Raw genomic sequence first — 27,865 nt, forward strand, 5'->3', positions numbered from 1 at the left:
CCATCATCCTTCATGGCCAGAACTGTAGACTCACGACTATTATATATAAAGATGTCTAAATTCCATTCCTCCACCCCACCCACTAACTCCCATACACACTGAGGAAAGGGAGGAAACAGCACCAGAGAACATCTCCTACCCACCCAGAAAGCCACTACTCAGTGAATGCTGGGTGTGCACGCCAAGAATTCTAAATAAAAAGACGTATGGTTCGGCCTGGTCATCTGTATGACCTGGCCTCTGTGCCCTCAGAGGATGGATCTAGACATGTGCATTGAAAGGGTGGGAGGGGCTAGGGCCCCAGTTCATGGCATACTTTGATTGCAACCAACCCCTTTTGCCTGGCCATGGAGTGGGGGCTGCCTGGACAACAGCCTGGGAAACTCTTCCCACCAAATGGTCCTGACAGCTTTCCACCTTATGACACCTGTTAGCTATGGTGTTGCAGTGCGGACAAAGCCTGAAACTATAAGGGAAAACAACCCAGTGTGCTCAACACGTGACCCACACTATATATCACCTCATGACATTTTTCTTTAACACACGCAGATGGGCCTCTCTCCCCTCCTGCCTGTTCCCAGGTATTGGTGGGCTTGTCACGCTTTGTCTCGCTCTTCCCCACTTACTCGGCACTTGTCATGGGAAGGCAGCTCTCCATGAGGCCTGGCAGGGGAGCAGTACCTGTCTCCATCCAAGCGTGCTCCATTCTCTGGCTGTAGCCTCCTCCCCAGGGGAGGGACATCAGATGCTGGCACAAATGAGACCCCTGCTGCTAGACTTTTGGCTTCCTTTGTGAGGAAGAAGCATCCGGAGCAGGGTTTAAAGCTCATTGGCTAGAAACAGGCCTTGCCCTGTGCCATTTACTCAAATGATGCACACAGCACCCCGCTACCTATAGCTCCGACCTGGAAGTCGCTGAACTGATTCAGGAAAAGGAGAGAGAAGCCCAGAAAATGCGAGTTCAGATTCATGCCACACAGCAAAGGAAGCTGAAAAACCCGATTCCCGGTTTCCTTTTGCCAGGCAGGAGAGTCCGCACTCCCGGTTTAGTCAGGCGGGGAGGCTCAGGCAGTGTTAGGTGGGGAGGGCACAACACGGGCTACTCACGGGCCTCGAGCGCTGTATCTTGGGAGGCGGTGGTCGAGTGGGATGGAGTCTTTGTGGCTGCATTAAAGTGGAAACTTAAAACATCAGTACACACCGAGATAGGCTGACGCACTTTACACACGACCTGGGGAAAGTGTCCAGTCATTGAGACAGAGCCAGAGGGCCATCACGATGCCTTTTGCCCCTCACCCCCACTGTCTATTTTCTGAAGCTATCCCCTCTGCTGACTCTTTAGTTCTGGACTTGTCTCTGCTCTGGATTACTGTGGTCATCTTCTAACAGGGCCCCTTGCTCTGATCTCCAGTTTAGGTTGTGGTGGTGGTGGGGACCTTCTAAACTGCCATATGATCATGTCACACCCAGTTTCAAAACCTCAATGCCTCTCCTGTACTTGAATGACAGCTCAAGGCCCTGGGCCAGCAAGACTTGCTGCTATGCCCTACATCATAGAACTTCCCCAACCTTTACCTGCCCACCCTAAGTAGACTCTCAAGTAGTACTGGGCTCTCATGCCTCCCTCCAGCCTGCCCCTTGGGTGCAACAACCTACCCTGTCCTGATTGGTCTGGTGAACACAAACTTGTCTTTCAAGACTGCCTCGGGCTGAGGATGTGGCTCTAGCGGTAGCATGCTCGCTTGGCATGCACGGGGCGCTGGGTTTGATCCTCAGCACCACATAAAAATTAAATAAAGATGTTGTGTCCACCGAAAACTAAAAAAAAAAAAAAGAAATTAAAAAATTTTCTCTCTCTCTTAAAAAAAAAAAAAGACTCTGCCTGGACCAGGTCGTATCTCCAGGACTCCCACTGCCCTGTGTTTCCTGCTACTTGGGACTTACTGTGAAGGTTCTCACCCCTACATTCACACTAACTTTTAAACATAGGGATTTGTCCCTGTGCCTGAAGGAGGTTGTATGAGATGTGGGGAAGAAATACTTGGCTCAATAATTGCTTGATGGATAAACACAATTTGCATAAAATGCTTGGCTTTTAAAATCAGTATCTGAATCAAAAGTAATAGAGCCAGGCGTGGTGGCACACACCTGTAATCCCAGTGACTCAGGAGGCTGAGGCGAGGATTGAGTTCAAAGCCAGCCTCAGCAATGGTGAGGCGCTAAGCAACTCAGTGAAACCCTGTCTCTAAATAAAATGCAAAATAAGGCTGTGGATGTGGCTCAGTGTTTGAGTGCCCCTAAATTCAATCCCCAGTACCACAAAAAGAAAAAAAAAAAAAAAAAAAGCAAAGCAAAGTAACAGAACACAGACTTCTCGGTTCTACCCTCTTTTCATCTTGAAAGCCACACTTTTCAAAAGCCCCTCCCAAGATGGATGTGGGAAATGGGTAGGCAGAGTAAGGACAGTAAAAATCTACACAAGGCCAAGACCAGAGACCACCCTCCTCCTCAGCAAACCCTGCTGGCTTCTAGTTGGTCCCTGTCCAGTCCCTCAATCCTCAAAGATGCATCATTTGACAGTGACTCGGCCTGCACGAGCCAACACAGGGGCCATGACCCTGTGTGGTGAGTATGAATGAAATGTGCTGTAAGTGTGCAATACGTTGTACTAGATTCCACAGACTTAGTGTGAGAAAACATCAAATTTTTCAATATTTTTTTTTTATGGCTGGGTGTGGGGGCACACACCTATAATCCCAGTGACTTTGGAGGCTGAGGCAGGAGAATCATGAGTTTTAAGGCCAGCCTCAGCAAGACCCTATCTCAAAATAAAAATCAGAAAAGCCTGGGGAAGTAGCTTGGTGGCAAAGCACTCAAAACACCCTGGGTTTTGTCTTTAGTATTCCCCTCCTCAATATTGATTGCATGTTGAAATGATCATATTTTGAATACACTTGGCTAAATGTATTACTAAAACCAATCTGACCTGTTTCTTTTCATATATATATATATATATATATATATATATATATATATATATATATATATATATGGTGTAGATGGACACAATGCCTTTATTTTATTTATTTATTTTTATGTGGTCCTGAGGATCAAACCCAGTGCCTCACACATGCTGCGAGCGCTCTACCACTGAGCCACAATCCCAGCCCCTCTTTTTACCTAAACATCTTTACTAAAACCTTCAGAATCCTATGAGTATCTCATGCATGTAGATCACATTACATTTTTCTCTGCCAGTGCTGACTTAGGGCCACTTGGCAAGGATGAATCTTTGGATCTCAAACATGCCTTGGAATTCATTTTCTTTTTCTTTTTTTTTTTTTTTTAGAGAGAGAGAGAGACAGACAGACAGACAGAAAGAAAGAGAGAATTTTTAAGATTTATTTTTTAGTTTTCGGTGGACACAACATCTTTGTTTGTATGTGGTGCCGAGGATCGAACCCGGGCCGCACGCATGCCAGGTGAGCGCGCTACCACTTGAGCCACATCCCCAGCCCCGGAATTCATTTTCTGAATTCAACTCCTAGGAGGGCCCATGTCACAGGTGTACCTGGATCCTTGATGTCTAGCACAGGGCCTGCCAGAGTAGCCCCAGAGAAAAGTTGGTGGAGGGACTTGATGGAGGATTGGGATCTCTCATAGCACATGGGGAGTGTGTCTGGATGGAAATACACTGTGGCTTCCCAGTCTGCCATTAGTTGGGAGTGAGAACCAACCTGGCCCTTTCTTTAGTTGGTGGGTAGGGGATGCTCCCAGACAGATGGGCACAGCTGCCATGTTTCTTTCTCTCCATGGCTTTACAGGTAAAGTGTGGGGCAGAAGAGGACAGGACCCCCAGGTCACTTTGCTCAGAAGGAAGAGGGCAGGGAGAGAGGAGCTCATCCTTCCACACATGTACAAGATGCTGCCCCCAGGCCAGACTGTCCCCTGCTTCTCTTAGACTTGGCTAGTATGCTTCTGGGTGACTATCTTTTCTAATCCCACTGTTACAATGCTTGACACCTCTGGCCTGGGGTACTTTCATCCCTGCTGAGTGACAGTGTAATAGAGCGCTCAGGAGGTAGCCTTTGAGGTCAGACAGTCTTGGATGGAACCCTAGTTGCCTCACCTATTCTGATTTACCCTGTGCCCATGATTTGACCACACTGAGCCTTACTGTGATAATCTATGAAGTGCAGGTAATGGTGGGTGATGGCACCCACCCACTGTTAGAAAGGTTCATTGAGACGATGCAGGTCAGGTTCTTGCAAGGTGCCACCACTAGACTTTAGCAACTGTCACCATTAGCAGGTTTCCTCCCCTCTCCAATGTATCTTCTACACCTGTTTCCAGAGTGAACTTAAAGAAAAAATATGCCCAATCATGCCACTTGCCAGCTTAAGTCACCTTAGTGGAGGGCCACATCTTCCAAGTTGTCTGTTAAGAAACACTGTCCCAGTGAAGGGACAACGGGGCTTCCCCAGCCAGACAGGCCTGGGAGGTGCTTTCTGCTGTCTGACTCCTTTTGGAGAGTTATAATGCCTGTTAGCACAGCATGGCTGCCAATTCTTACAATTGAAAAAAAACAAAAGAAAACAACAAAACCCCACCCAAGCTAGGCAAAAACCTTTTAAAAAGTCCTGTATCACAAATTTATTCGAACAGACTATAATGCCCACTAATATCTCCTGGAAAATGAGGCCTGTGTATTCAAAGCCCTACCCACCTACCTCTACAATCTGACATTTGACCTTCCCCACCAATGCACAGCACACAGATTGTCACTATTGGTTCCTTCACTTCTCTACTCAAGCCAGAGTCTAGAATAGTTCTCAGTACAGCACAGGGGCTCAGCAAAGGACTTTTGCTTAAACTTTCTGCAGAAACTCAACAAATGTTACTTTTTTCAGATTTGTAAGTAACTTATTTCCTGTGATTGTCTGCGGGAAGTGCTGGTTCTTTTGCAATGGAACTTATAAATGGCAACAGGACAGCAGCTTCTTGGCTATGTGCAGCCTAGGAGCTGATGGAGTAAGCTGGGGGGTTACTGACGCCGTGAAGGGTAATGTGGTAAGATGTCCTGGCGCAACTGGATAGATAAAAAACAAACCTAACAAAAGCAATCAAGACAGGAAGCCATTCTGGCTCTATCTGATGTCTGGGGGGTTTTCCTTACAGGCCATCAGCACTGAGGGATCTAGTCCCCAGGGTAACAGGGAAAGGGAGATGTGTTCACTAATACAAATTCTCTGATGCTGGACGTGGATGCCATCCCAGGGTGGCCACTAGGGGGAGAAAGGTGAACTCCTAGTGTGGGGGGTGTGCATTAAAGACCCCCAAATTGAGGGAAGGAAGGGGATGGCTGCAGTAATTATGAGGGCACCCTGTCATGGGGTGTGTGGGTCCTGGGCACCAATGTTGAGACTGGGGACAAGTAGGCATTTGGAGGATGAGCAGGAATTAGGCCATGAATGAGGGGGAACAGCTTTAGGTTTGAAAGCTAGAATGTGTGCTTTGTGGAGAGTCCCCTTGCTCCCACCAGAGGCCAGTCTTCAGGCTTAGTTTGTTGCTGGGTGACTTTGGCAAATCCCAGGCCTCACTGTCTTCATCTGTGAGCACCATCACGAGGGCCCCACTGTAGGGATGCTGGATATTAGGGTACTTCACAGAGAGTCAGTGGACATGGGGACAGGAGGAAGCCTCTGCCTCCTGGCAGTGAGGGAGTGACAGAGCTGCCTGGCCATGGTGGCTGCAATTTCCCAAATATGCTGGGGTAGATGCCAGTTGGGGACAAAGACAGTGGTGAGAGGAGAGCTGAGAACTCTGGGGAGAATGAGGACAGGCCATGGCAGGGAGTGGTGGTAAGCTGGATAGGAAATGGGGAGAGAAGCCAGGGAAGACCAACTCAGAAAAATACCCTTTTCTAGAAAATAGCCCCAGCACTCAGGAAGCTGCACGCAGGACAAAGTGAATGCAGGCACTGCAGAGTGGGCTGGGACTCTGTGATGTCATCATCACCAGGTAGGCACCCCCCACATACACACTGCAGCTCCATAGAATATTCTGTACATTTACAGACTATGGACCACAGCTGGCCCCCCTGCTTGTTCATCTACTTGGCCCCAGTGGCAGAGAGCTTGTTCTTTCTGGTAATGATCCACATAGCACTAGGAACAGAGCAGAGCTCAGGCTTCTTAGAATCTATGCTCTCTCCACCACTGGGGAAGGCAAATCCAGAAGAACTTTAATGCAGGAACAGGGCAGTAGAGGTCTGATGCCTTTGCCTAGAAATCGTATCCAGTGCGATTCTCAACACCCTGGACGGATCAAGATATAGTGATGCTGACCACTGTTTCTTTTCTTTCTTTTTGGTACTGGGGATTGAACCCAGGGGTGTTTTACCACTGAGCTACATTCTTAGCCCTTTAAAAATTTTTTTTTGTAGTTGCAGATGAACAGAATGCCTTTATTTATTTTTATGTGTGCTGAGGATCAAACCCAGTGCCTCACGCATACTGAGGCAAGCTCTCTGCCACTAAGCTACAGCCCCATCCCTCCTTAGCCCTTTTAATGTTTTATTTTGAGACAGGGTCTTGCTAAGTTGCTTAGGGCCTAAGTTGCTGAGGCTGGCCTTGAACTTGCAATATTCCTGCTTCTGCCTCCCGAGTACTGGGATTATAGGCATGTACACTGTACCTGGCTACTGACCACTGCTTCTTACATAAGATCAAAAAGACTGGGCCTTTGGCAATCTTTGGCTAAGAAGAGTTCAGTTAACTATTTATTTGGCACCTTCTGAGCTGGATGGTGAGGAGGGCTGGAGGGTTCGATGGTCAATGAAGAGCACCCCTGTCTCTGAAGGCCACATCTGGGGAAGCAGGTTTGCTCTGGCAAGTGGAAGGAGGCCTCCCAAGTATGCTGATGGAACAATAACTTAGGGGGCCAAGGCCTGGGGATTCAGAGGAGAACAGGACATAGTCTCTTATCCTTAAAGAAGGTAAGAATGTACAGTCTAGTGGGATTTGACCCACGTTGTAGGTGAGAAGAGTATTTGTGGGTTAAAACCCTGAAAAATATATTTTGGGTTGGAAAGATATGGATATATATATATATATATATATATATATATATATATATATATATATATATACAGATAGATAGAGAGAGAGAGAGAGATCTTTCTGGTTCTTCCTTTTCCAGCTGGGCTCAGTATTGGCTCTACCACTTGGGTGAGATGTTTAACCTCTCTCTGTCTCAGTTAACCCTCCTGGGGCAGGAAATGACCTCAAGTCACAAGCACTGCTGTAAGGATGCTCCCAAGCTGCAAGCATGACTGCAGAGGCTCAGCCTGGGATCCTGAGGATGAATTGGAACCATCCAAACCTATATTCCCATTGGACTCACACTTTTCCCCAGAAAAATCCTGTGGATGTGAGGTCCTTGGTTTTCCAAGGGTGTATGCTGTCAGTTAGGCTCTTTTGAAGGACACTGGATTTTAATCTCTTCTGTTTGTATGATGCGTTTTCCTTTCAAGCCTTTTCTGCTCCTTTTCTTTCTTTTGAGCCTCACATTCTCTGGTGAGGCAAGTTAGAGAAGAATTATTTCCATTATAGAGATAGGAAATAGAGGAGGCTCAGCAAAGTCATGGGACTAGTATGAGTCACACAGCTAGTAGTAGCCAGAATGAAAACAAATAGGAACTTTGAGTCTATTGTGTTATTCTTGTCAATTAAAATTCCCAAAGTTTTCTGGAATCCTTTACAGCATGGTTTTCTAATCCTTGTCCCTTCTGTTATTAGGGATCTGTGCCTTAGAGAAAAGACTATTAGAAGGGATCAGTGTCTTCCCTTTCTTTCCTCATTTGAGCATCTCTTTCTGGTATTTCCCAAAGAGGCAGATGATTCATTTGTTTATTCAATACATAGTGGATTGTACTCTGTACCAGGCACAGGGGCCCACAGGCGAACAAATTTGGATGGAGAGGTCACAATGCAAGCGGGATACAGGGATGCCAAGGTCTGTGGAAACGTAAAGAAAGGGTCCTTTTACTGGATGGGGTGGTGAGGAGCTCAGGTGCAGGGTACAGGGGGGCCGCAGTATTCTAGCAAGAGTAGAATGACATTGGCTATGAGGATGGGACAGGCCAGGACCTGGGAAGGGTTGATAGGTGCCAGATAAGAGGACCTTGACTGTCAGGCTAAGAAGTGTAAATTTCTTCTAGCTCTGTGGGAGAAACATAATCAGGGACACAATAAGAGGAAGCTTGGTGGATTATTAGATGGATGGGTGGATGGGTGGGCTGACAGACAATCCCCTCCAGTCACAGACTTGTCCAGGCCTCCATATTGCCAACTTTAAGTCCTGACCACATGACTTCAGGGAAACATGAATATGAGAAGGCAAGCCTGAAGGTGTGATTGACATGGAGGTCCCAGAGAAGAGAGGAACCCTTTGGCCTTTGCCAGTCTTGGCCTGGCCCTCTGCGTTTTTATCTGTCAGCCATGTGGGCCAGGTGAGTATGCTCATTGGATATGAAACCCACATTTATGAGGACAGCATCTGATTTGCAGTTAATTTGTTGATGCAGCAAAACACATTGTTTCCAAAAGGTCAGGAGGGGAAGTCATGTTGGAATATCAACTTAATTACCTGGGCGGCATGGATGAGCAGGCGCCCCACATGGGGCTGTGGGGTGGGAAATGCTCAACTGCCAGGCGCTGACTTGGGGGCAGAGAATGCAGCATGCATGGTGGGGGGGCCAGTTGTCCACGGCACCAGGAAGCCAGCCAGCCAGCCTGTATCGTGGGCACAGCCAAGGCACCTCCTACCTGCATGGCACATTCACTAGCTCAGGGAATTCTCTATAGGGAAAGAGGGCTGCCACCCCATGTTATAGATGAGGAAAGGCAAGGCCTTGCCCAGGGTCACAAAGATGACAGGACTTTGGAGGATGGTCTATGGGCTCAGTTCAAATTGATGACAGCTGGGGCTGAGGTTGTGGCTCAGTGGTAAAGCACTTGCCTAACGTGTGAGGCCCTGGGTTCGATCTTCAGCACCACATAAAAATAAATAAATATTGTGTCCATCTAAAACTAAAAAAAAAATTTAAAAAATTACAGCTGGGGCAAGGGGTCCAGGAGCAGTGCCTATTTGGGAATGGGTACAAGGCTTCACTCCATTGTCAATGGAGGACATCCCTGGAACTATCCTATCCCTTCAACATCTCTACAAGGTCAGAATCAGAACCCCCATTTCACTGCCGGGAAAGTAAGGCCACACAGAAGGTGAAATGTCAGAGTTGGTGGGGACAGGTCAGATCCCACCAAGTAGAGACAGGGAGGTTGAAGAGGACAGATGCTGGAGGCCACCAGGCTCATGCAGGTTTGCTGAAGACTGGGGCCTGTGCATGCCAAGCTGGGGTGGGCTGGAGAAGGGAGGCAATCTTCCCTGAGGGCCAAAGAAGTGGGATATGCCCAATGGGGCTGGTGTGCAAGACAGCTGGCTTCTAAGACTGGTCCCAAAGCACACCTTGATTTGTGTCTGAACTGTGATCTGAATTACTCCTTTCCCACCAGACCCCACCTGGCCCTAAAGAAGGAGGCCCTGGCAGGGAAGCTGGATAGGAGTTGGAGTTTCTCTGTTCGTTCTGGGGATGTGCATCAACCAGATAAGCTGCTGGGAATGGAGAGGGTGAAAGAAAATTCACAATTAAGCTCTGTTGCTGTTTAACGAGGGAAGAGTTCACCTGGTTAATTTTCCTGGCTAGTAGCCACATCAATGCTCTGACCTGTGTGTGAAAGGGACCCAGTTGGGAGGGGAAGATGATGCTTGCTGCAGCTTTACAAAGGGCCTGTGGGCTGGGAGCAAGGCTCCTCTACTCTTTGGGACTGGAAATCTGCTATTATGCAAGGTATGGAAATAAAAGAGAGCTTCTTTTGATATGCCTCTAAAAGAGAGTGCATTGAAGTGATATTTTTGTGGAGTGTTTCCTTTGAAATGCCCAACCGGCTCTCAGGCACGGCTCTGCCTGTCCCCCAACTCCTGTCATTATTTCCAGTCCTCCTCATCCAGCCTCAACTGAGGGGATCCTGCTTGTTGGGGAGGATCAAATGCTTGCCTCTGCTTCAGAGTTGCAGTGAAGATGGCGGGAGCAGACTGGGGCCTGGTGTTTATGGCATGTGTTCTGGGCCTGAGCTGCTCAACAGGACACCCAGAGGGAGCTGGGGACCTTTGGCCCCAGAGCATTTGCAGAGGTAATGAGCTATCATCCAGGGGGATGCTGCATGGGAGGGGCTTTGACATCACGACTGAGGATGAAGTGTCCATCTAGTGAGCGTCCACTCACTTGGCAACATGAAAGGGCTTTATCATGGGAAAGGAACTAGCCTCCTTAATAGGCCAAGTGGTACTCAGAAGACTCTAGTCGCTCCTGACAACTTAGGGGCAGAGGCTCTGTTGTGATCCCATTCCACAGACGGGGAAATGGAAGCTTTTTGCCCATATTCATACCACGGTACCTATGCTAGAGGGGCTGGGGTGCAATCTCTAGTTGTCACAATTCCAATTAACTTTTCCATGTGCCTCACAACTTGCTGTCCTGAGGTGCCACCTGCAAGGGGGCTGAGAAGCATTCAGGATTGAAGGTGGCCCTGGGAGAATAGTGCAGCACCTGCCACCAGGGCCAGGCAAGTTGTTGTCTCTGGAGAGGGCATGCTTAGGACTCGGCGCCTGCCTCTCCCTCAATGAGGAGCCTTGCCAGGCCATTCACTCCACAGGGCCCAGCACCCTCTTTGCCATGCGTGAGTGCTGAGCTGAAAGCCGCCTCAGACTGGTCCTGAAGAGCAGCTCATTCTTCCCAATGTTGACAGGAGTAGTATTTTGTAGTGGTGCTGGTTAATTTGTAGTGGCATTTGTGGTTTGAAGCCTTGTCAAGATCCCTGATTACTTCCCGTGCAAGGAGCGCGGCTGACGGGGAAGTTCACATGCTGAACAAAAGCAGCCAGGCAGCTGGGAGGGAAGGCTGCACCGGGTGACCCTGGCCGCTTGGGGGACAGCGGTGGGGGAGGGAGGAGGGCCAGCATTGCGGGGGAGGGGAGGGGAGCCCTTTGTTTTTAGTTGGTGCAGGTGCATAGTCTGAATAGGTGGCATCCAATGGCGGCCAGAGGTCGGGTACCAGATGTGGCCGGTGGCTGGCCAGGGGCAGGGAACTTTGCTGACATGTGCCATTCTTTGCCCAGACAGAAGCAAGAAGCAGGCGCCTCACTGCTACCTACACTGGGATGGCCATCTGGGATGTCATCAAGGATGCCTGGGTGACATTCTCAGAAAGTGGGAACTCAAGACTCAGGAGGCTAGAGGAGGGGCTTCCAGAGAGGATCCCTCTCTGATATCAACAGGAGCTACGGTTTCATAGAATTTGCTACAAACTACACTCTGTGCTAGGAGCTCTGCATGTAAGGTCTCTAATCTCAACAACCCCACAAAGAAGTAGAAATCTCCATTTGACAGATGAAGAAACTGAGGCTGTATTGCAGTGGCTTGCCTAGGCTAGGCCTTATAGCTTACAAGTGGCAGAGCCACGATCTGACTCCAGGTCGTGGATTCATTTATCATGTATCCATGAGCCCTCCCTCCTTCCATGAGAAGCAGCACAAGCAGAAGGCAGATGTTGAAATGCATTCCTTTTAGCCCGAGGGCACCTCTCTGGCCCTGAGTAGGCTTCCCTGTGACATCCTTTCAGCTCTCTGTCCTGACCACAAAGGCAGTTGCATGCATCTCACCAAGCCTGGGTCCCGACTTGGCAAGGGTTTGCTCAGTATATTAAGGGCCAGGGCTAGCTCAGCAAAACCAAGACTCATTTATCATCTCTGGAATGATATCCACCCGAAACAGTATGCTACTAGGAAATTAAAATAAAAACCTTCTCCTGATTTTACAGTGGTACAGATAGAATGCCTCATATCTCTGGAAAGAGAACCTGATGATCGCTCCCAGGTCAGGTAGTTCCTGTGGCCTCTACACTGCTCTTCCTGTTGCCAGCAGCCCAGGGGAACTAGTTGCATCCCTGTTCCCTCAGCAGACTGTTCAAAACCAGCCATGTCTCAATGATCCCTGCACCCCTCCATAAACAGCCCCTTCTTTCCAGCCCTGCAAAGTGCCTGCCCTGCCCCTGTGTACCTCTGCCCTTCAACAAATGCATGGTGGTCCTGTAAGCCTGTCCCTGGCTTTCCCACCTGATGGAGTCCTGCTCATCAAGCCTGCATTCCCTTTCCTGAGAAGTCTCCCCTCTCCTCCTGCTCCCACGAGTAGGGCATTGCTGCCCTTTCTCCCCTAAGGAGGCTCCTCAGGGGTTCATAAGGGGACCCTGGCCTCTGGCCCAAGGCCTGGCATGTAGTAAGTAAGTGCAAAGAAACACCTGCTCAAGAGCAGGAAGCCAGCATCAAATTCTTAGTCAGGTCATCACCAAGCATCTGAAAAATGCCAGGCAAACCAGCCACTGTCCCCATCACTCAGGTTATTTTGTCCACAAGACTGGCAACATTTCTGGTTTCCTTCTGATCAGGAAAAACTCTCAACCTGGAGGTACCCTAGTTGTACAGGCTGAGCCCCAGGGCCATCCCTAAAAAGCAAGAGACTTTTTGAGTGGAATGCAAATGTTGAAGCGATGGGAAGCTTAGATGTGAAATATCCCAAAATTTCCCCAGTGTGTCTGTTAAAGAAAGACAGTCAGGTTCACTAGACAGAGGGGTGGTTGTTTTTTCTTCCCTCAGAACAAATGGATGGAGAACCTGGTTTAAAATTCCTGGACCCTGGAATACATTTCTATCTGTGTCAAAGTCTACTATCCAGCGCCTCGGAAGAGTTTAAAATCCTAGCTAATAGGTTAACAACTGTTTTTCTTCAGCTTCAAATGAAGAATATCAGAAGGCTCGGGGAATATGCAGCTCTCCAATTTGTACGGACTGCACACAGCTCCCTGCAATGTGTGTTTGACAGGACTGACATTTTGTACCGCTGTGAGATGGGAAAACGTGTGACATTTTTATTCATGGTGGCGTACGCCCTTGTAATGATCAGCTCTGGTCGATGTGCTTACCGCAGCAGCCCCTGAGCCCTCAGAGAACAAACAGGAACCCAAGGTGCCAGCAGTTCGACTGCCTTATTAAACACCGCCAGGATCCTAACGAAGACCAACTGCTGGAAAATCTCACTGTCAAATCCTCAAGGACATTGTCAGCGCACAGCTAACTGCATATATTTTTCATTTAAAATACTGAAATCCAGCATTGTGCCATCACAACCAAGGGGAGGGGCGCCTGCTCCAGCGGCCATCCTGTCAGCTGCTTCTTCGGAGCTCCAGATGCTGGAGCCAGATGCCCAGTGGGGGTCAGAGCGCAAAGGGGGAAGCAGAGATGGGAAACTGCCTTTCTGAAAACCCAGCCCTACCTTCAGGGTGAACTGCAGAAAGTTATAGGGCTCTGGGAACAGTCACTCAGGAAGTGAACTCACTGGCTCCCCTTGCAAGCCAAAGCAAATCTGCATAATTAGAAAATCCGTCTTCCCCAGCCAGCCATCTTCCTGTAGGTGCAACCTACCACATCCTGCAACTCGGCGCTAATCAGCCTTCTGCTTCGCAGCAGACCTTAAGACATCTGTAGGAACACACGGCCGCGGTAGGTGTCACACATTGGCTGAAAAGCTGTGTGTCAGGGTGCCCACCTGCAATCTCACCACTTGTCTCAATTCAAAGGCCTCAAGGTCAGTGTACAGAAGGACCCCCTCCATTCAGCGGTCATTTCTAATGCTGATGCACACTGATGGATGGAAGCCAATCACTTGGCAGACCCTTGGAGCTTCCCATGATTGTTAAACTAGGTGATTTGGTTATGGCTGCACACTCTAATGTATTGATATTATTTATTTTGTAAATATGTATTATTTATACAGCATTTCTATTTCCATACTCCAGCCCTGATGCACCAAGACACTCTCTGCTATTTATTTATGGGATCCTTGGCGTGAAAGGCCTAACAAGCTCCTATGCTTGGTGTGTGTGGGTTTGCAACAAATTGTAAGTGACTAGCTAAACAACCGGATGGTCTCCACCACCATGGGCACAGGCTTGCATTTTAAGAGGCTGCCTGTAAAGTTGGTTTGGCTGTACATAATTTACTGCTGTACATAATTCTTGGACAAAATGACCCGGCATGGTGAAGAGCTGGCAATTTAGGGAGGAGGAGCTACAGTGGTCCATACCCTGGGATGGAGGGTGAAGCAAGTTATGGAGATCTTGGCGCTTATAGGACCCAGAAGATGTAAAAAGGTAGGTGGTCAGTAGGAACCCTGGGAAAATGCAGGACAGAGAGCATGAAGGGAGCCACATTCTATTTCCTTGAAGCAGGCCATTGATTCACCCCCCTCAGCAGAACCTATCACCCTGGGCTACACAGGGAGGTGTTTACTGACTTTACACAGCCCTGAGGACCCTCCCTTCACCATGGGCTATATCTCAAGCCTCAGCAGAGCATGTTGGCTGGAGGAGGAGAAGTATGGACAGTGTCTTGTCTTGTGCCATTTTATGATGAACTTCAAGAGCTCCTATGGAGGGCGCCCAGCTGCCCCACCGTGTGGTCCTTTTGGTCTCCTAAACATCTTCCCCATCTTGCCCTCATTCCCACCCCTGTAAATAATGTCCTTGGTCAGACAAGCTTTTCCTGAAATATAATGGCATCACTAGTGACCTCTCTCAACTACTCCCACTGGAAATATTCACAGTCAATCCCTCCAGATGTGAAAACAGGGATTCACCCAGAGGGGGTTCAGGACTGGGGCATCCCAAGGGGGGCCAAGATGAGTCCATAACTATGGAACCATGTGGCTGATGGCAACAACATCCCAGGAATCCAGTTTAAACAACTACTCCCATCTCTTCCCACAGTGTCCCAGAATGAATATCCCTGCTGCCATCCTCTTGAATAGAACCCCCACCCTGGCTTCTAGTCACCAATGAAAGAGGGATACACTTGACATCCTTTGGGAAAAGTACCTTTTGTATATTCTCCACTCATTCTTTCATTATATTTGAAGTGTTTGGCAGTATACACAAAGTGTAATACAAAATTCCAGAAGACATGAAACTAAGCAGGGTGTCAACCAAACTAACCAGGCAAAAATGGTAGCCAGTTACAGACATGGTCAGCGTGACCTCAGATAAACTGCTCAGGAGACTAGCATGCAGCCTTGGCTACCAGGGAGCTATGGTCACCAGCCAGCTGTCCCAGGATCTGGCCAGCAGGACAGTGAGGTAGGTGAAGCAAGGGCTTTGAATCTGAATCCATTCCACCAGCCAGGGGATGAGGGTTGGGCCCTCACCCTTGCCAGGCACACGGTAAGCTTTTAGAAGGGCAGCATCTGTTGTTCTCAGCCCTGTGCTAAGGCACCTGGGGTTGGGTTAGATTATTTCTGGGGATAAACAAACTGTCATGTCCAGATAACATCTCTGTCTCAGACAGGAGAGAGAAGTGGGACAAAGTGACCTTGGCCTCCATAGCCATCCTAATTTACATTGCTGGATTTCAAAAGTGACCTAAACCACTGGTGGCCCAAACCAAATGGCTCAGGAAGTAGGTGGAACTGATGAAAAGGATTGGATGAGGGTTGGGGAGAGCCCCGGCTCCTGCTTTGGATAGGCCTGGTTTTGAATTCTTGGTTTGCGGCTTTATGACCTTGGGCAAGTTACCCAACATCTCTGAGCATCAGCTCTCTGGGGATTCTGACTGCATTGAACTTACAGGGTTGTTGAGAAAAGTGAGATGATGCTTGGGAGGGGCCTGGCTTCATATCATAATGAAAACTGCTTCCATCCAACTGACCCTTTCTTGCTTTCCATTCTCTTGGTTGGTCCTGGTCATCCCTTTCCAAGGGTACAGCAGCAGTTGGTAATTTACCTAGACTGCAGGCAGTGCCTGGCTCCACCAGGGCTAGGTAGGGATTGATGAGGGATATAGGACAGGCAGCTCCTGGCACACACTTCTTTGGCCACGGAGCAGGGACTACCTGCACAGCCACAGACACTGAGCTGATTCTCTTGGAGGATCTTGCTTGTGGGATATAATATGTTTTCAATATTTTATGTTCTATTTCCCCTTCCCTACTGTGATAAACTCCCCACCTTTGGCACAGAAAATTCTAATCTGAGAAAATGCCTCCTCTGGTCTCGCTGAGTCAGATTTCCTGCTCTTGTCCTGCTGGGCTCAATATCTCCCTGGCAGGGAGCTGGATATGAGCGGCTCCAACACAGACCTTTAAAGAAATACTGTTTTTAGGCTCTGGCTGGTCCCCTGGCAAAGAGGCTCTGCTGTCACACTGCTGAATGTGGACAGACTCAGGGATTCAGGAGCCCTGTCACTCAACACGGCTGGGAATTCAGGGAATCTAAAGTGAACACAGTTACTGAGAAACAGCCATCACCGTCATTTTTTGGATTCTTCCCTGCTGAGCTGACCAGGACTCCAGGACAGAAGGTGTAGTAACCCCACCCTCATCTCGTCCTGGATCTGCTCATCTGGAAATATTCATGCACACTCACTTGCCACTCTGTCACTCCCCAAACTCTCACTGGGCAGCTTGTCTGTGCCAGGATCTGTAAGGTGCCAAGGATACAGACATGATCCCAACACTGTCCTCAACTGGGAACTGAACGTAAGTGCACCACCTGAAAGCAGCCAGCAGGGACGGTTCTAGCCCAGAGCAGCAAGGAAGCACCAGGCTTGGAAAAGGCAGGGAGGACTGGTGGGGCAGGGGTGGTGGGACAGGGTTTTGGAGGACTGGTAGAATTCTATCAGGTGGAACAGAAGAGGAAGGACACTCCTGGCAGTAGAGATGGTAGAAGCTGATTCATCCTGGGGTCCTCCCTGTACCCCATGTGGGGTTTGGCCTTGAGCAGATGTCCATAAAGAGCTGGTAAGTGAATGAATACAAGTGTAGAGGCTAGAGGAAAGGAAGGTCTCTGTGGGGGGTGGGCACTTCACAGAGTATTGGAGGTGAGCAGGAACTGACCAGAAGTGGAGGATGACAGGGGCCTCCAATCCAGAAGATCCAGCTATGGTCAGGGTGGGTTCTCAAGGCTGGTTATGTTCTAATGATACAGGCCGACTAGCAACTAGGGAGGGAATCCTGAAGGGGACCCATACTCTGAGAGCTGATGGACCTATCTCAGTTCTTGATAGTCTTTTCTGACATGCTGGTGCCTCACAGAGCAGTGGAGGAGATGCAAAATCTGAGGGATATAGGAGTGCAGAGGGCTGACTTCTTGGTGCAAATGAACAGAAGAATGCCTAGGAAGACCAAGGGCAGAATAAGCCACCAGTAGCTGAAGTTCATGAAGCACGAATGGGTAAGAAGTGGACACTGGAGATGCCAGAACAAAAATGGCATTAGAAACCACAGAGAGAGCACTACACTCCCCAGAGTGCAGAGTCAGAGGCAGGACAGAACATGGGAAGAGCACTACCCATGGGAAGGAAGGACAAAATGCAGCTCCTGGGTACAAAGCTCAGCTCGACTGGCCTTTGTACATCAGTCAGCCATGCCATGCTCCACCAACCCAATTTCCATTTCTCTTGTGTATTATTTTGGGTGGACTTTTTTGGAGACCACATCTTTGGCTTAAGGAACAGCTTTAAAAATGAGAATTTCCCATTATAACCAATGGATAAAGCAAGTGAGGACTGCCTGGGCCAGGATAGGGAATCTGGGACTTAACAGGAAGTCAGTTGCCACCCCATCTGAGAGTGACCACCATGTTTAGTCACTCAGGTTTGGAAACTTCCCCATGTATCTGAGACACAGCCTGAAGAAGTGGCTCCCACCCACCCTAGTAAAGTGAGCCCTCTGACTAAGAGTGTGATCAAACACTGCTGCATCCAGTGCAGAGGTGATGGCATCTCCTGAAGACACTGGCAGTCCCCACCCTAAAGAAAAAACTCGTTGGAGTTTAAAGCAAATAAAAAGGGCAAAAAGGAGACTTGGAGATGCCTCAGGGTCCCATCACATCAGCACAAATCTGGGCTTTTCAAAACTACCAGATGGATTAAGTTGAACAATGGCTATGGCTCTGTGGCCTCCCTAGGTTCAGGTAATCCTCATCCCTGTTTTCACACATGCAGCACATAATAGCCATTAGTGATTGTTTGCTGAGCAATTGACAAAGGTTCCTGGAGTCTCTCCTTCTCCACTCCTGGCCATACATGGTAGCTGACTTTGCTGCTCTCCATCACTCAGAAACCAGAACAGGTAGCCATGAATGGTTGTGCTTGTCCCTTTAAGCTGGGTCAGCTGCTCCTATATCGCTGGCCTACCATGCACTGATCTGCCATCTCTCTTCAGTTCCCTCTCTATGTGGTACGAAGGTTGACATCTGAGCTTGACTCAGCTCTCCATGTTCTCTAGACTTCAGGATCTCCACAGCTCTGGGTCTGAACCTTTCTCTGTCATCAGACAATACCACAAGAGGCTGGGACAAATTTTCCAGTTTGGTCTCTGTGCGTATTAATAGTTTGATCTGTTGTCCCTTATCTGGATAGCAGCCATCTGATTTTCTTCCCAGGAACTACCTCTTCTTTGTCTCTTAGGCCTGTGCTTCAGGTAGGGTTTCACCCACAGCACACAAGAGTCCTTGGCCACAAACGCTGTTAAGACAGGCACAGGAGCACAGCTGGATTAATAAGCAAAGACCATGTCTTCACTTATCAGCAGTGAGAAAGCTTCTAGGAAGTGACACTCACTTTCCTGTTGGTCTTGCCCTAGAAAGGTGTGGTCTGCAGCTATAGTACTTGCTCCATCACTAGGAGAAGGCCTGCAGAGTGGCCCTAGTAGAAGAGGCAAAGTCAAAAAATATGGCAAAAATACATGGGCCTGACATGAGTTGATACGTGGATCAAGCACCTGAAGCTAATATAAGCCAACAGTTTCTCTTTTGGGTTTTATGTCTCTTGCAACTCCAGGTACCCTAATTAGTGTAGACTCCCAGCATAGGCCCTTGCCCGTGGCATCACCAATACAAACTTTTATACATGTTTGGTTTTTATCCTGTGTTCTATTCCCTCACGCATATCAGGAAAGCACCAGCATGCCTTTGGGACCAGCGGTTTGATATACAGGCAACACTTCTTCAGGTGCAGGACACCTGCTTACTTGTATTAGTGCTAAATGAGGTCAGAAGCATTAAGGAGGGCCTGAGAGTCTAAGGAAGCCAGGGACAAAGCCTTACTTATGCTCCAACATCCTGGGATTCTGGGCCACCTGCTCAGATCACTGCAGTGGCTTGGACACTACAAACCCAGAACTGTCACATTCTCAGCAGATCCCCAAAGGGGAGCTGAGCAGATTACATGGGTCAACCTACTGGAATGGGCCACTGTTTCTCTAGGGCGTGTGCCTGGCCAAGGGTGAGTAACTTGGCCTCACATCCCTCCTGCAGCTGTGTGGAGACATGCTCACACACAGGAGGTGCTCACACAGACTCACATGTGCTCAGGTCCCAGGCGGGGTGGTCTGGGAGGGAGACTGACCTTGGCCCCAGTCCTTCTGTAGCTATCCTTCATTTGTGCTGAAATGAAGGTGATATGGCTTAGAAAGAAAGCTGCTATTTTTAAGCTGGCTCTTCACTGGCTGCAGACGTTTCTCAGTTCTTCCAGGGCATACTAGGAGCTCTACCCACACTGCTGGGCGGCCTGGCCTCTCCAGTTCCCTGCAATGAGGGGAATGCAACATGGGAAGGCAATACTGAATGCTCATTCAGAAATCTCCTCAATTTTCAACTCAGCCTTACAGATTTTCAGAATCTTGATTTCTCTGTTTATTGGCAAGTTTTCCCTCCTGAAATGAAATGCGTCTTTCCAGAGGAGCAAACTGCAGCCTTGCTAAGCCTTTTAGAAGTCTGTCTCTGGGTTAGCCTGGGCTATAAAAGGTTGAGTGCATGTGCGAAGACAGGTCTAGCCTATTACCCTAAAAAGAGACCTGCTGCCATCTGGGGGCAATGCTGCTTTTGGTAACGGCAATGAGTGAGTTGAAACAACTGTGGACAGCAACCCTACCAGAACAGAAGGCAGGGTCCTGTCACAGTCACCCTACAGCTGGCACAAAGGCTGGACTGGAGCCAGAGGAACTGGAGAGAATGTGGTGGGGAGACCAACACAGTGCTCTGCTTTCTTGCACAAAGATTGGTTGAAAAGAGCAGAAAAAAGGGCAATGGAGAGGGGAAAAACACTTTGGAAGTGACAGGGTTGGAAAGAATGGTGTATAGGGAGCTTTGCATCCCAGGATCTAAGAATGTGGCTGGTGAGTCCCAATGAGAAAAATGACTTTGACGCTTGCCAGCCTGCTCCCAGCTGGATTCACTGGCCTGCCCCTTGCTCCTCTGCTCTCAAGTTCAAGCCAGAGTTGGGCAGCATCATCTGCTCTCTCCAGTGCCAGCTCCCAGAGAAGTCACCAGGACCTTTCCCTCTGCTCAGTGACAGCTTCCTCTGGGCTTAAGCTTTGTTTTCCTACTGAGAGTGACAGGGACACAGGTCAGTTATAAGTGCATGGGCAGGAGGGCATGTTTCAAGACCTGAGAAGAAGACAAAGCCCTAAGAAGACAGGGCTGGCTGGAAGGTAACCAACTCTGCTCCTGCCCACTGGGCCTAGGTGCCAGCACTGAGGGAGATACTTATAAGCCAAATTTCATTTAATCATGGTAACAACCTATGACTCAGACATTATCACCCCAGTCTAAAGATGAGGAAACTGAGTTTCACTGAGGTTAAGTGACCTACTAAAGGTCACCAGCTAGTCAATGACAGAGCTGTAATTTAAGCCCAGAGCTGCCAGCTTCCAAAATCTGTGCTTCATGCACTCTATCTTTACGAACCGATGGGTATTCACCTTTTAGCAGTTAAGTTTGGGGGCGGGGGTGAGAGGCTGTATTTGTTTTTTTCTCCTTCTGTCTCTGAATGGATACTCTGTGTGTGTGCATTCATGTGTGTAACTTCTTAGCCATACCATTTGAAAGTAAGTTTCTGGCATCATGCCATCTCACCCCTATATACTTCAGCAAGTAGGGACAACGATAAGGAATACATACAAAACCATGCTACTAACATCATCTAGTATCCCAGTCTATCTTTAAATTTCCCACCTTTCCCAAGAATGTCTTTAAAGTAAAAATAAAATATATCCTTCCAGGTCCAGGGCTGGGGTTGTGGCTCAGTGGCAAAGTGTTTGCCTAGCATGTAAGGCACTGGGTCATCAGCACCACATAAAAATAAATAAATAAAATAAATGTCTACAAACAACTAAAAAAAAAAAAGTAAAAAGAAAATATACTCTTCCATCTGAGTTAGGTCCAAGCATTGCATTTGGTTATGTATCTATCTTAATCTCTTTTACGGATAAAATCTTTATGTCTGATTTATGCAGTTGCTTTATTCTATGTAATTGAAGGGCTAAAGAGCCTCTCCCTTCTCTCACTCCCCTCCCTATCTCCTGCACAGCAACTACTCGTGCAGGGCACAAGGTGGTCCTCTACCTTGTTCCTCCCCACTTCCTTTCTCGGGGCATCTAGACCAACCTTAGAACCTCATAAAGATACACAAAATAAAATGAGACAGGATCTAAGTTGCTACAATACAAAGCTGTTTCTACTTAGAAACTAATCCTTATTTATGGAAAGTGAATTTGGAATTAGTTTTTGGCCACTAATGGAATATTCATTTTTCTTTCTCAAATGAACAGATAATTATAAGCATAGCAACTGAAATGAAATCAAATAACTTACTGGACACAGCAATACTTAAACAATAATCAATCAATTATGACCTAATTTAAGCATCTGTAGCAATAACAAACCCCAGGATATTTACTGGTTGCCAGTTCCATGCCAGGCCCTGCAGAAGGCGCTGGACCTCTGAGAAACTCACCTTTTCAGGGAGAAGATGAACATTCAAGAAATGGACTGGAAGGGTTTACAAAAGGGATCTGCTCTGGGTTTCAACAGACAGATGGTGAAGGGCCTCATGGGCCATGCCAAGGGGAGTCTTTAGGGGAGGCTAGGAGCAAGGGCTGACATGGGCCCCTGTGCACGCTTTATTTAGGTAGCCTTCTGTAAGGCTATGTGATGACTGCAGTGGAGATGCCAGTGCGATTGGAGCAAATGATTATACTACCTGCACCAAGACTGTGGCAGAATTGATGGAGAGGAGGGGACAGGGCAGTGTCAGGAGGTAGAGGGGAGGCTATGGCAGTAGTGTGTGGTACCGAGATCTGGATGGACAGCAGCATAACTCACTAAGGGAGAGATGGAGGAGATGGAGCACACAGCACACGGGCGGCTGGCACTGGAGTCTTCTGGAGAACATGGGTGACCTCCTGGAGATGTCTGGGATCAATAGTTGAATTGTAGGGAATTGTGTGTGACTTCCAATCTCAGTGGGGCAGAAGGAGTTTCTCAGTCAAGGGTGCTGAGAAGGCATTTCCTGGCTGGGTAGTGTCTCCAGCCTAGCAGGAGACTGGAACTGAAGGACTGGCTCACCACTCACTGCAAAGCCCAAACGCTCCAAACACAGACAGGCAGACAATTATATTCTAAGAGCTGGGCCTAGGGTGGTGTCCCAACTTCTCTGTCACAGCTTTCCAGAAGCCACAGTGGTTCTCGATGGGGACTCTGGTTTAATCATATTTTTAAGCTTTACATAAGAGAAGTTCCTAAATCTCTGCTCAGATGGGAGAACAACAGATACATCTTTCAACACACAAATCTGACGGCCTGGGAAGCAGGTAAGTAGTCTGCAGATCAGTCAGCTGGGGAAACATTAGGAAGGGGGCCCTGAGAGTAGTTTGCATTAAGTTCTCAGGTGAGCCTCATTCTCCCACCTGCCTAGCCTTAGAAGGCCCCCCAGAAGGCCTGGCCTGGCCCTGGCCCACAGCCTTGGCAGCACCATTAGGGCCAGAATCCAGCATCACTGGACTGCAGTGATAGTCCAGTGCCATATCCAGGAGGGAGGGCTGCATATGGCAGAAGTAGGGGTGCTGCTGGAGCAGGAGTGAGCTACTGTTTCCAGCAAACACTGTTCGAGCTGAACTGGTTTCCTCATTTGTACAAGGTTTTCTTACTTTTCTTACTTAAGGCATAATTCAACGAGCACAGATGTAAAAGCACCTAGTGGCCTGGCCATCTGATTAAATGGAGGTACACAGCAGTTTCCATGGGGTGCTGCCTCCATTGACTCCTCTCAAGAGAAGGGGGTCAGGGCAAGATGTTCTAGCTATGGGGTACTCAGCCCTTGTATAGGACACTGCTTCCTCACCCCTTCTATGGTCACAGAAAGGAGGGAATTTCCATTCCCCATCCCAGGAGACAAAAGCAGAGGGCACCCTTAGCCTGTCTCTGCCCTGTATTCTCACCCCTGCCTGGGAGAAGACCCCCTCCTGGGGTCTGGGAAGGAACTAAGCATGTTCTGTCATTTCTTCCAGCTCCCCCTGCACCTGTAGCTCCTCCCTTTGAAGAGCCATTGTCTACTTACCTTGCGTGGCATAAGAGTCTTTTAAATTCTGAGGCAAAGATTTAGTAATCGTTTGGCCTCAGGTCTAATGCAATATTCCTTTAGTCTTAATTTAAAAAGCTGGTGATTTGTAAGGCTGAGGCAGGAGGATCAGAAATTTGAGGCAAGCCTCAGAAATTTAGCAAGAACCAGTTTTAAAAAAATAAAAAGGGCTGCGAGTGTGCTTAGAGCACTGTTGGGTCCAATTCCTAGTACGAGGGTGGTGGTGGTAGGGGGAAGCTGTCATTTTAATCTCATTTGACTGTCTCCTGTCTGCTGGATCTTAACTGATTCTAAACTTGAGAAAGGGGAAAAATAGTTCCTTTAAGCCTCTCTAAACTAAGCATTTTCCAAGGTTGGAACAGGCATTCTGGAACCACTTTTGAACCTTTGAAGAAACCATACATGATCAAGATGCAGAGGCAAATAAAAACGCATCTATTTTGCTCATCACAAGCTCTGAGTGGATAATACATGTCTGCTTTAGCAAACAAATGAATTGCTACTGAGTTTGGTATGTTGACAAAATATCCTTTAACATAGGATCCAATGAGGGACTATGTAGAGTAGTTCTGGGGGATAAGAGGTTGCGTCTGAGAGGCCCTGACAGCATTCTGGACTCACCTCTCATCTTAGCACTGAGGTTGGGACTGTCCATCTGCTGGTCTGTCACCATCCTTATGACCTACAAGGGTGGAGACTGAAGACTTATTTGTCTTATACACAGCATATGGATGAATGGATGCATAAAAAGAGGGAAGGTCTCAGCCTTGAAGGAAAAACTGAGGTAGAAAGCAAGAGAGCACCTTCCCTCTCTGGCAGTGGCCAGTCTTGTCCTACTGCTAAATTCCTCTCTCACCAGCCCCCTGCTGCAGAGCCCTCTGCAAATAGCCTCTGTTGGACCCCCTGTCACCCTGTGGGATGTTTCCATGGAGCTCCCTTGGCAGGCTGTGCAGGCACCAGCTTTGCAAGGTAGAGATTAATGCAACCATCAACAGTCTGCCAGCTGAGTGTTCTTAAAGAATGAAATCCACAAAAATGAAAACCTAGGGAAGAACTTTTCTCAGGTTAGTGAGCATGACCTGGCCAGATGAGTTATCTTGCTGGGACATATCAGCTTTAAGAGACATATTGACCAGATAAAGTCCTTGCTGGGTGAGGGAGCTGGCATGAGCTAGACTCTCCTGGGTTTCCATGCTGGTGTTGTGGGCCTGGGCAGATCCACTAATGTTTCTGAGTTCCAGTTCTGGGTCCATAAAATGGGGTTAAAAATTCCTTCAAAGGGCTGTGGTGGAAGTGACAGAAAATATGGTGGGGAGCAGGTCTGTTGTTTTTCCAAAAGGACAATCTATAGCACTGGGCCTATATGACTGGCTTCGGTGATCCCTGATGAACACTTAATTTTTTTTTTATATGCCCAGAAAAAAACTAGACCAGTATGTTAAACCTATGATTTAACCAACTGCTCAGGACGTGGTGAAAGTTGGTATGGATATCTGGTTTGAGCCTATTTAAAGAAAACCATCAAGTCACAGAAAAATAGTACAGATGGTAGGAGAGTGTGGCAAAAAATTTTGAACTGGAATTCAAAGGCCTGTTCTTTTGGAAGAATCTGAAGTCCACAAAACTCATGTCTGCCAGTAGTAGGGGCTCTACCTGCTGTGGCCAATGGCCCATCAAACCAGGCAGTTGGGGAAGGACTCAAGGACAACCTATTGTGGGGCAAAGCTGGAAAGAGTTAAAAGAAAGGGGTCTGCAGTTTCGCTGGCCCATCCCCCCACAGCTAATCTGTCACCTAATGAAGAAGGGGCCGGCACAAGTGAGCTAGCTGGCAGTTCACTTACAGCGGACTGATTAAGAATGTTCAACCAACAGCAGACTGTAGACCTTTCCAGAGAAAATAAATAGAGTGTAGACTGTATGCAAATGTGTTTGTCACTTTGACAGCACGTCTCAATTAAGGCATCTCGCGGCTGTGGGTAGGCGCTGCGGCTGCAGCTGGAAGGAAGAGCCGGCTGCATGGCTGATCCTAGGGGCTTGACCCTAATCCACATGCATGCATTAAAAAAAATCCTGCCTTCCTGTACACTTGCATAATGCTGGCAGCCACGTGAGGGAAGTGACAAACGGGGAAAAAAAGCCACTTTCATCCTCTCCAGTTTGCAGACCTGTGAAGGCACAGACAGCTCTTATTTCAACAGAGTTTGGGGTGGCTTTTTTAATTGTTTATCCCCCACCCGCGTGCACGCACACACTCTCTTATTCTGCATTTAGCTGGATATGACATTAAAGCAACTCTACTTCTTGCTGAAATGGAAAGAAGGTCTTTCTCCATTTCAAATAGGGCCTCCTTTTTTTGTGTGTTTCGAAAATGGAATGTTTAACACCATGAAATCCCTCTCCCCCGCCCCCTCTTTCTCTGTAATGGGCTCCAAACTCCAGCAAGGGCTCCTTTCATGGGCAGGTTAGTGTGTGCAGGAATGAGGACAAAGGAAAGCAGGAAGCTGACTATGGAATGCCATGCTGGCGACAACCAGGGGCTGTGCTTTCAGCAAGCGCAGCAGCCGGGGAATTGGGGTGTGGATCTTTCCAACAGGGTCTGACCCTGGGGAGGAGGCAGCTCTTTGGGGTGCAGACTCCAGTGCAATTTGAAGATAATCATTAACCAAACGAGCGCCTCCCATTCATGCTTCTTTCATGCACTACATTTCAATTCTCAGAATATCCCTTTTAAGTGTAAAATCAGAAAAGAGGGTGAATCTCCCCAAGTTAAAGATGTATGAATGTATTATCTGAACAGATTGATTAGAGAAGAATGATTCTTATGTTTCAACCAATTCCAATTCACACCTTACAATAATAGCTACAGCTACATTTCATCAGTTCCCTTCATTTCTTAAATAGCTCTATGCTGGGTATATAGTAGGCCCTTGATAAACGTCTTTCAAAACCAAAAATATTTTAAAGGTAGGATTCTAGTTCCTTCATATGGTGAAACCACAATCACATTTAAAGTAAAATTCATAAAGACTAGTTTAATCATGTCTCATCTAATAAGTGGCTAAAAAAGGTGATTTAAGAATAAATTATCTTGCAAATTCTTATTATAACCATATCTTGCTAACAGAGCCAATTCTCATAAACCACAAACAAACAAAAAGACTTATGCTAACCAGAGTCAAGAGAAGTAGGGAAGGGCACACGATTTTTTTCAACCAAAAAGATGACCATGGATAGGAATGGAAAAAACAATTTTAGTTTCTATACAGAGGGGGAAAAAATGAGTAGACAATTTTTCAAATGCTCAAGTCGTTGAGAATAGTTGGGTAAAGAATTAGATCTCTAGAACTGTAGCGAGGGTGTTTACTCTGAGAAGCAAGACTCCTGATATTGATTTTCAGGAAGTACATTAATAAAGAACTCCTAATTGATTTTTTTTTAAGACTTCGCTTGTTGCCTTTTATTTGAAGGTGCAAAGAAGGGCCTGGGATGCTAAAGTGTTCTAATGAGATGCTTAGCTAACAGGGATCTTAAAGGCAATGCCTGGGAGTGGGGGAGGCAGCAGCAGCATTTAATGACTTCATTCAGCAGTGGAGCTAGTTGATGACCAGAGCCAGACTGTCTCCCCGAAATTTTTGAAAATTCACCTTCAAAACATGTTTGCACCAAATAAACATTTGACGACGTGAAAAACTCCATGGAGTTGCTCTGCCAAGGAGAGTTGGAATGAGGAACCGTCTGCCGCATGTGCTACAGCTTCTGCTACGAGCAAAACAACAAACCCCCAAACTGGAAAATCAAACAGACCCTGAAAAAGGATCGGGTACCTACCTGCCCAAAGTGGACCGTGATCGGCCTCCGGTCTTCTCGGAGCTTGGGGTCCTTGGCCTCCACCAGTGGGGACGGCATAGTCTTAGGCAGCTGCTCTTCTGTGGTGGGGGCACAGCCGTTTTCCGCGATGTCCTGCGGGGAGGAGTATGGTCCGGGGTTGGTGTCGGGGGCTCCCTCATACCCCACAGCTAAGTGGCCTGCCATGGAACTCCCTCCGGGACATTCCAAGCCTATCCTCCTGGGAGAGATGGAGGAAATGGAAGGCTAACTTGGCCCTTTGACTTTTAAGGACTAGAGAAACTAAAATCATTTGCATTAAATTATAAAGATAACTAATTCTTAATAGTGAAAAAAATCATCTTTCATACTATCTTACACAGCTATTTTCATTTTTACATATTCACGGTATCTACACACATTTAAAAATTACTTGCAATCACAGCTCATGCTTAATT

General features: G+C 47.7%; 1 protein-coding gene across 15 annotated transcripts in view; it reads right to left on the bottom strand.

Moving 5' to 3' along the window:
- Nucleotides 1–27,865, bottom strand: part of Dennd1a (DENN domain containing 1A) — a 512,715-nt gene that overhangs the window by 24,768 nt on the left and 460,082 nt on the right. For 9 of the 15 annotated variants that reach the window (XM_046451690.2, XM_058581714.1, XM_058581717.1 and 6 more), the window contains 2 exons: nucleotides 27,411–27,542; nucleotides 1,108–1,164 (listed from right to left, as the gene is read on the bottom strand). In XM_046451690.2, coding sequence (XP_046307646.1) covers nucleotides 1,108–1,164; nucleotides 27,411–27,542 — 189 coding nt within the window. The remainder of the gene's footprint in view (nucleotides 1–1,107; nucleotides 1,165–27,410; nucleotides 27,543–27,865) is intronic. The other 6 variants (XM_058581715.1, XM_058581718.1, XM_058581726.1 and 3 more) reach the window with 1 other exon arrangement.

This window comes from Marmota monax, unplaced genomic scaffold (assembly GCF_021218885.2).
Source record: "Marmota monax isolate L192 unplaced genomic scaffold, Marmota_monax_Labrador192_F-V1.1 WCK01_AAM20220418_F8-fsc00020, whole genome shotgun sequence".
Classification (NCBI taxonomy): domain Eukaryota; kingdom Metazoa; phylum Chordata; class Mammalia; order Rodentia; family Sciuridae; genus Marmota; species Marmota monax.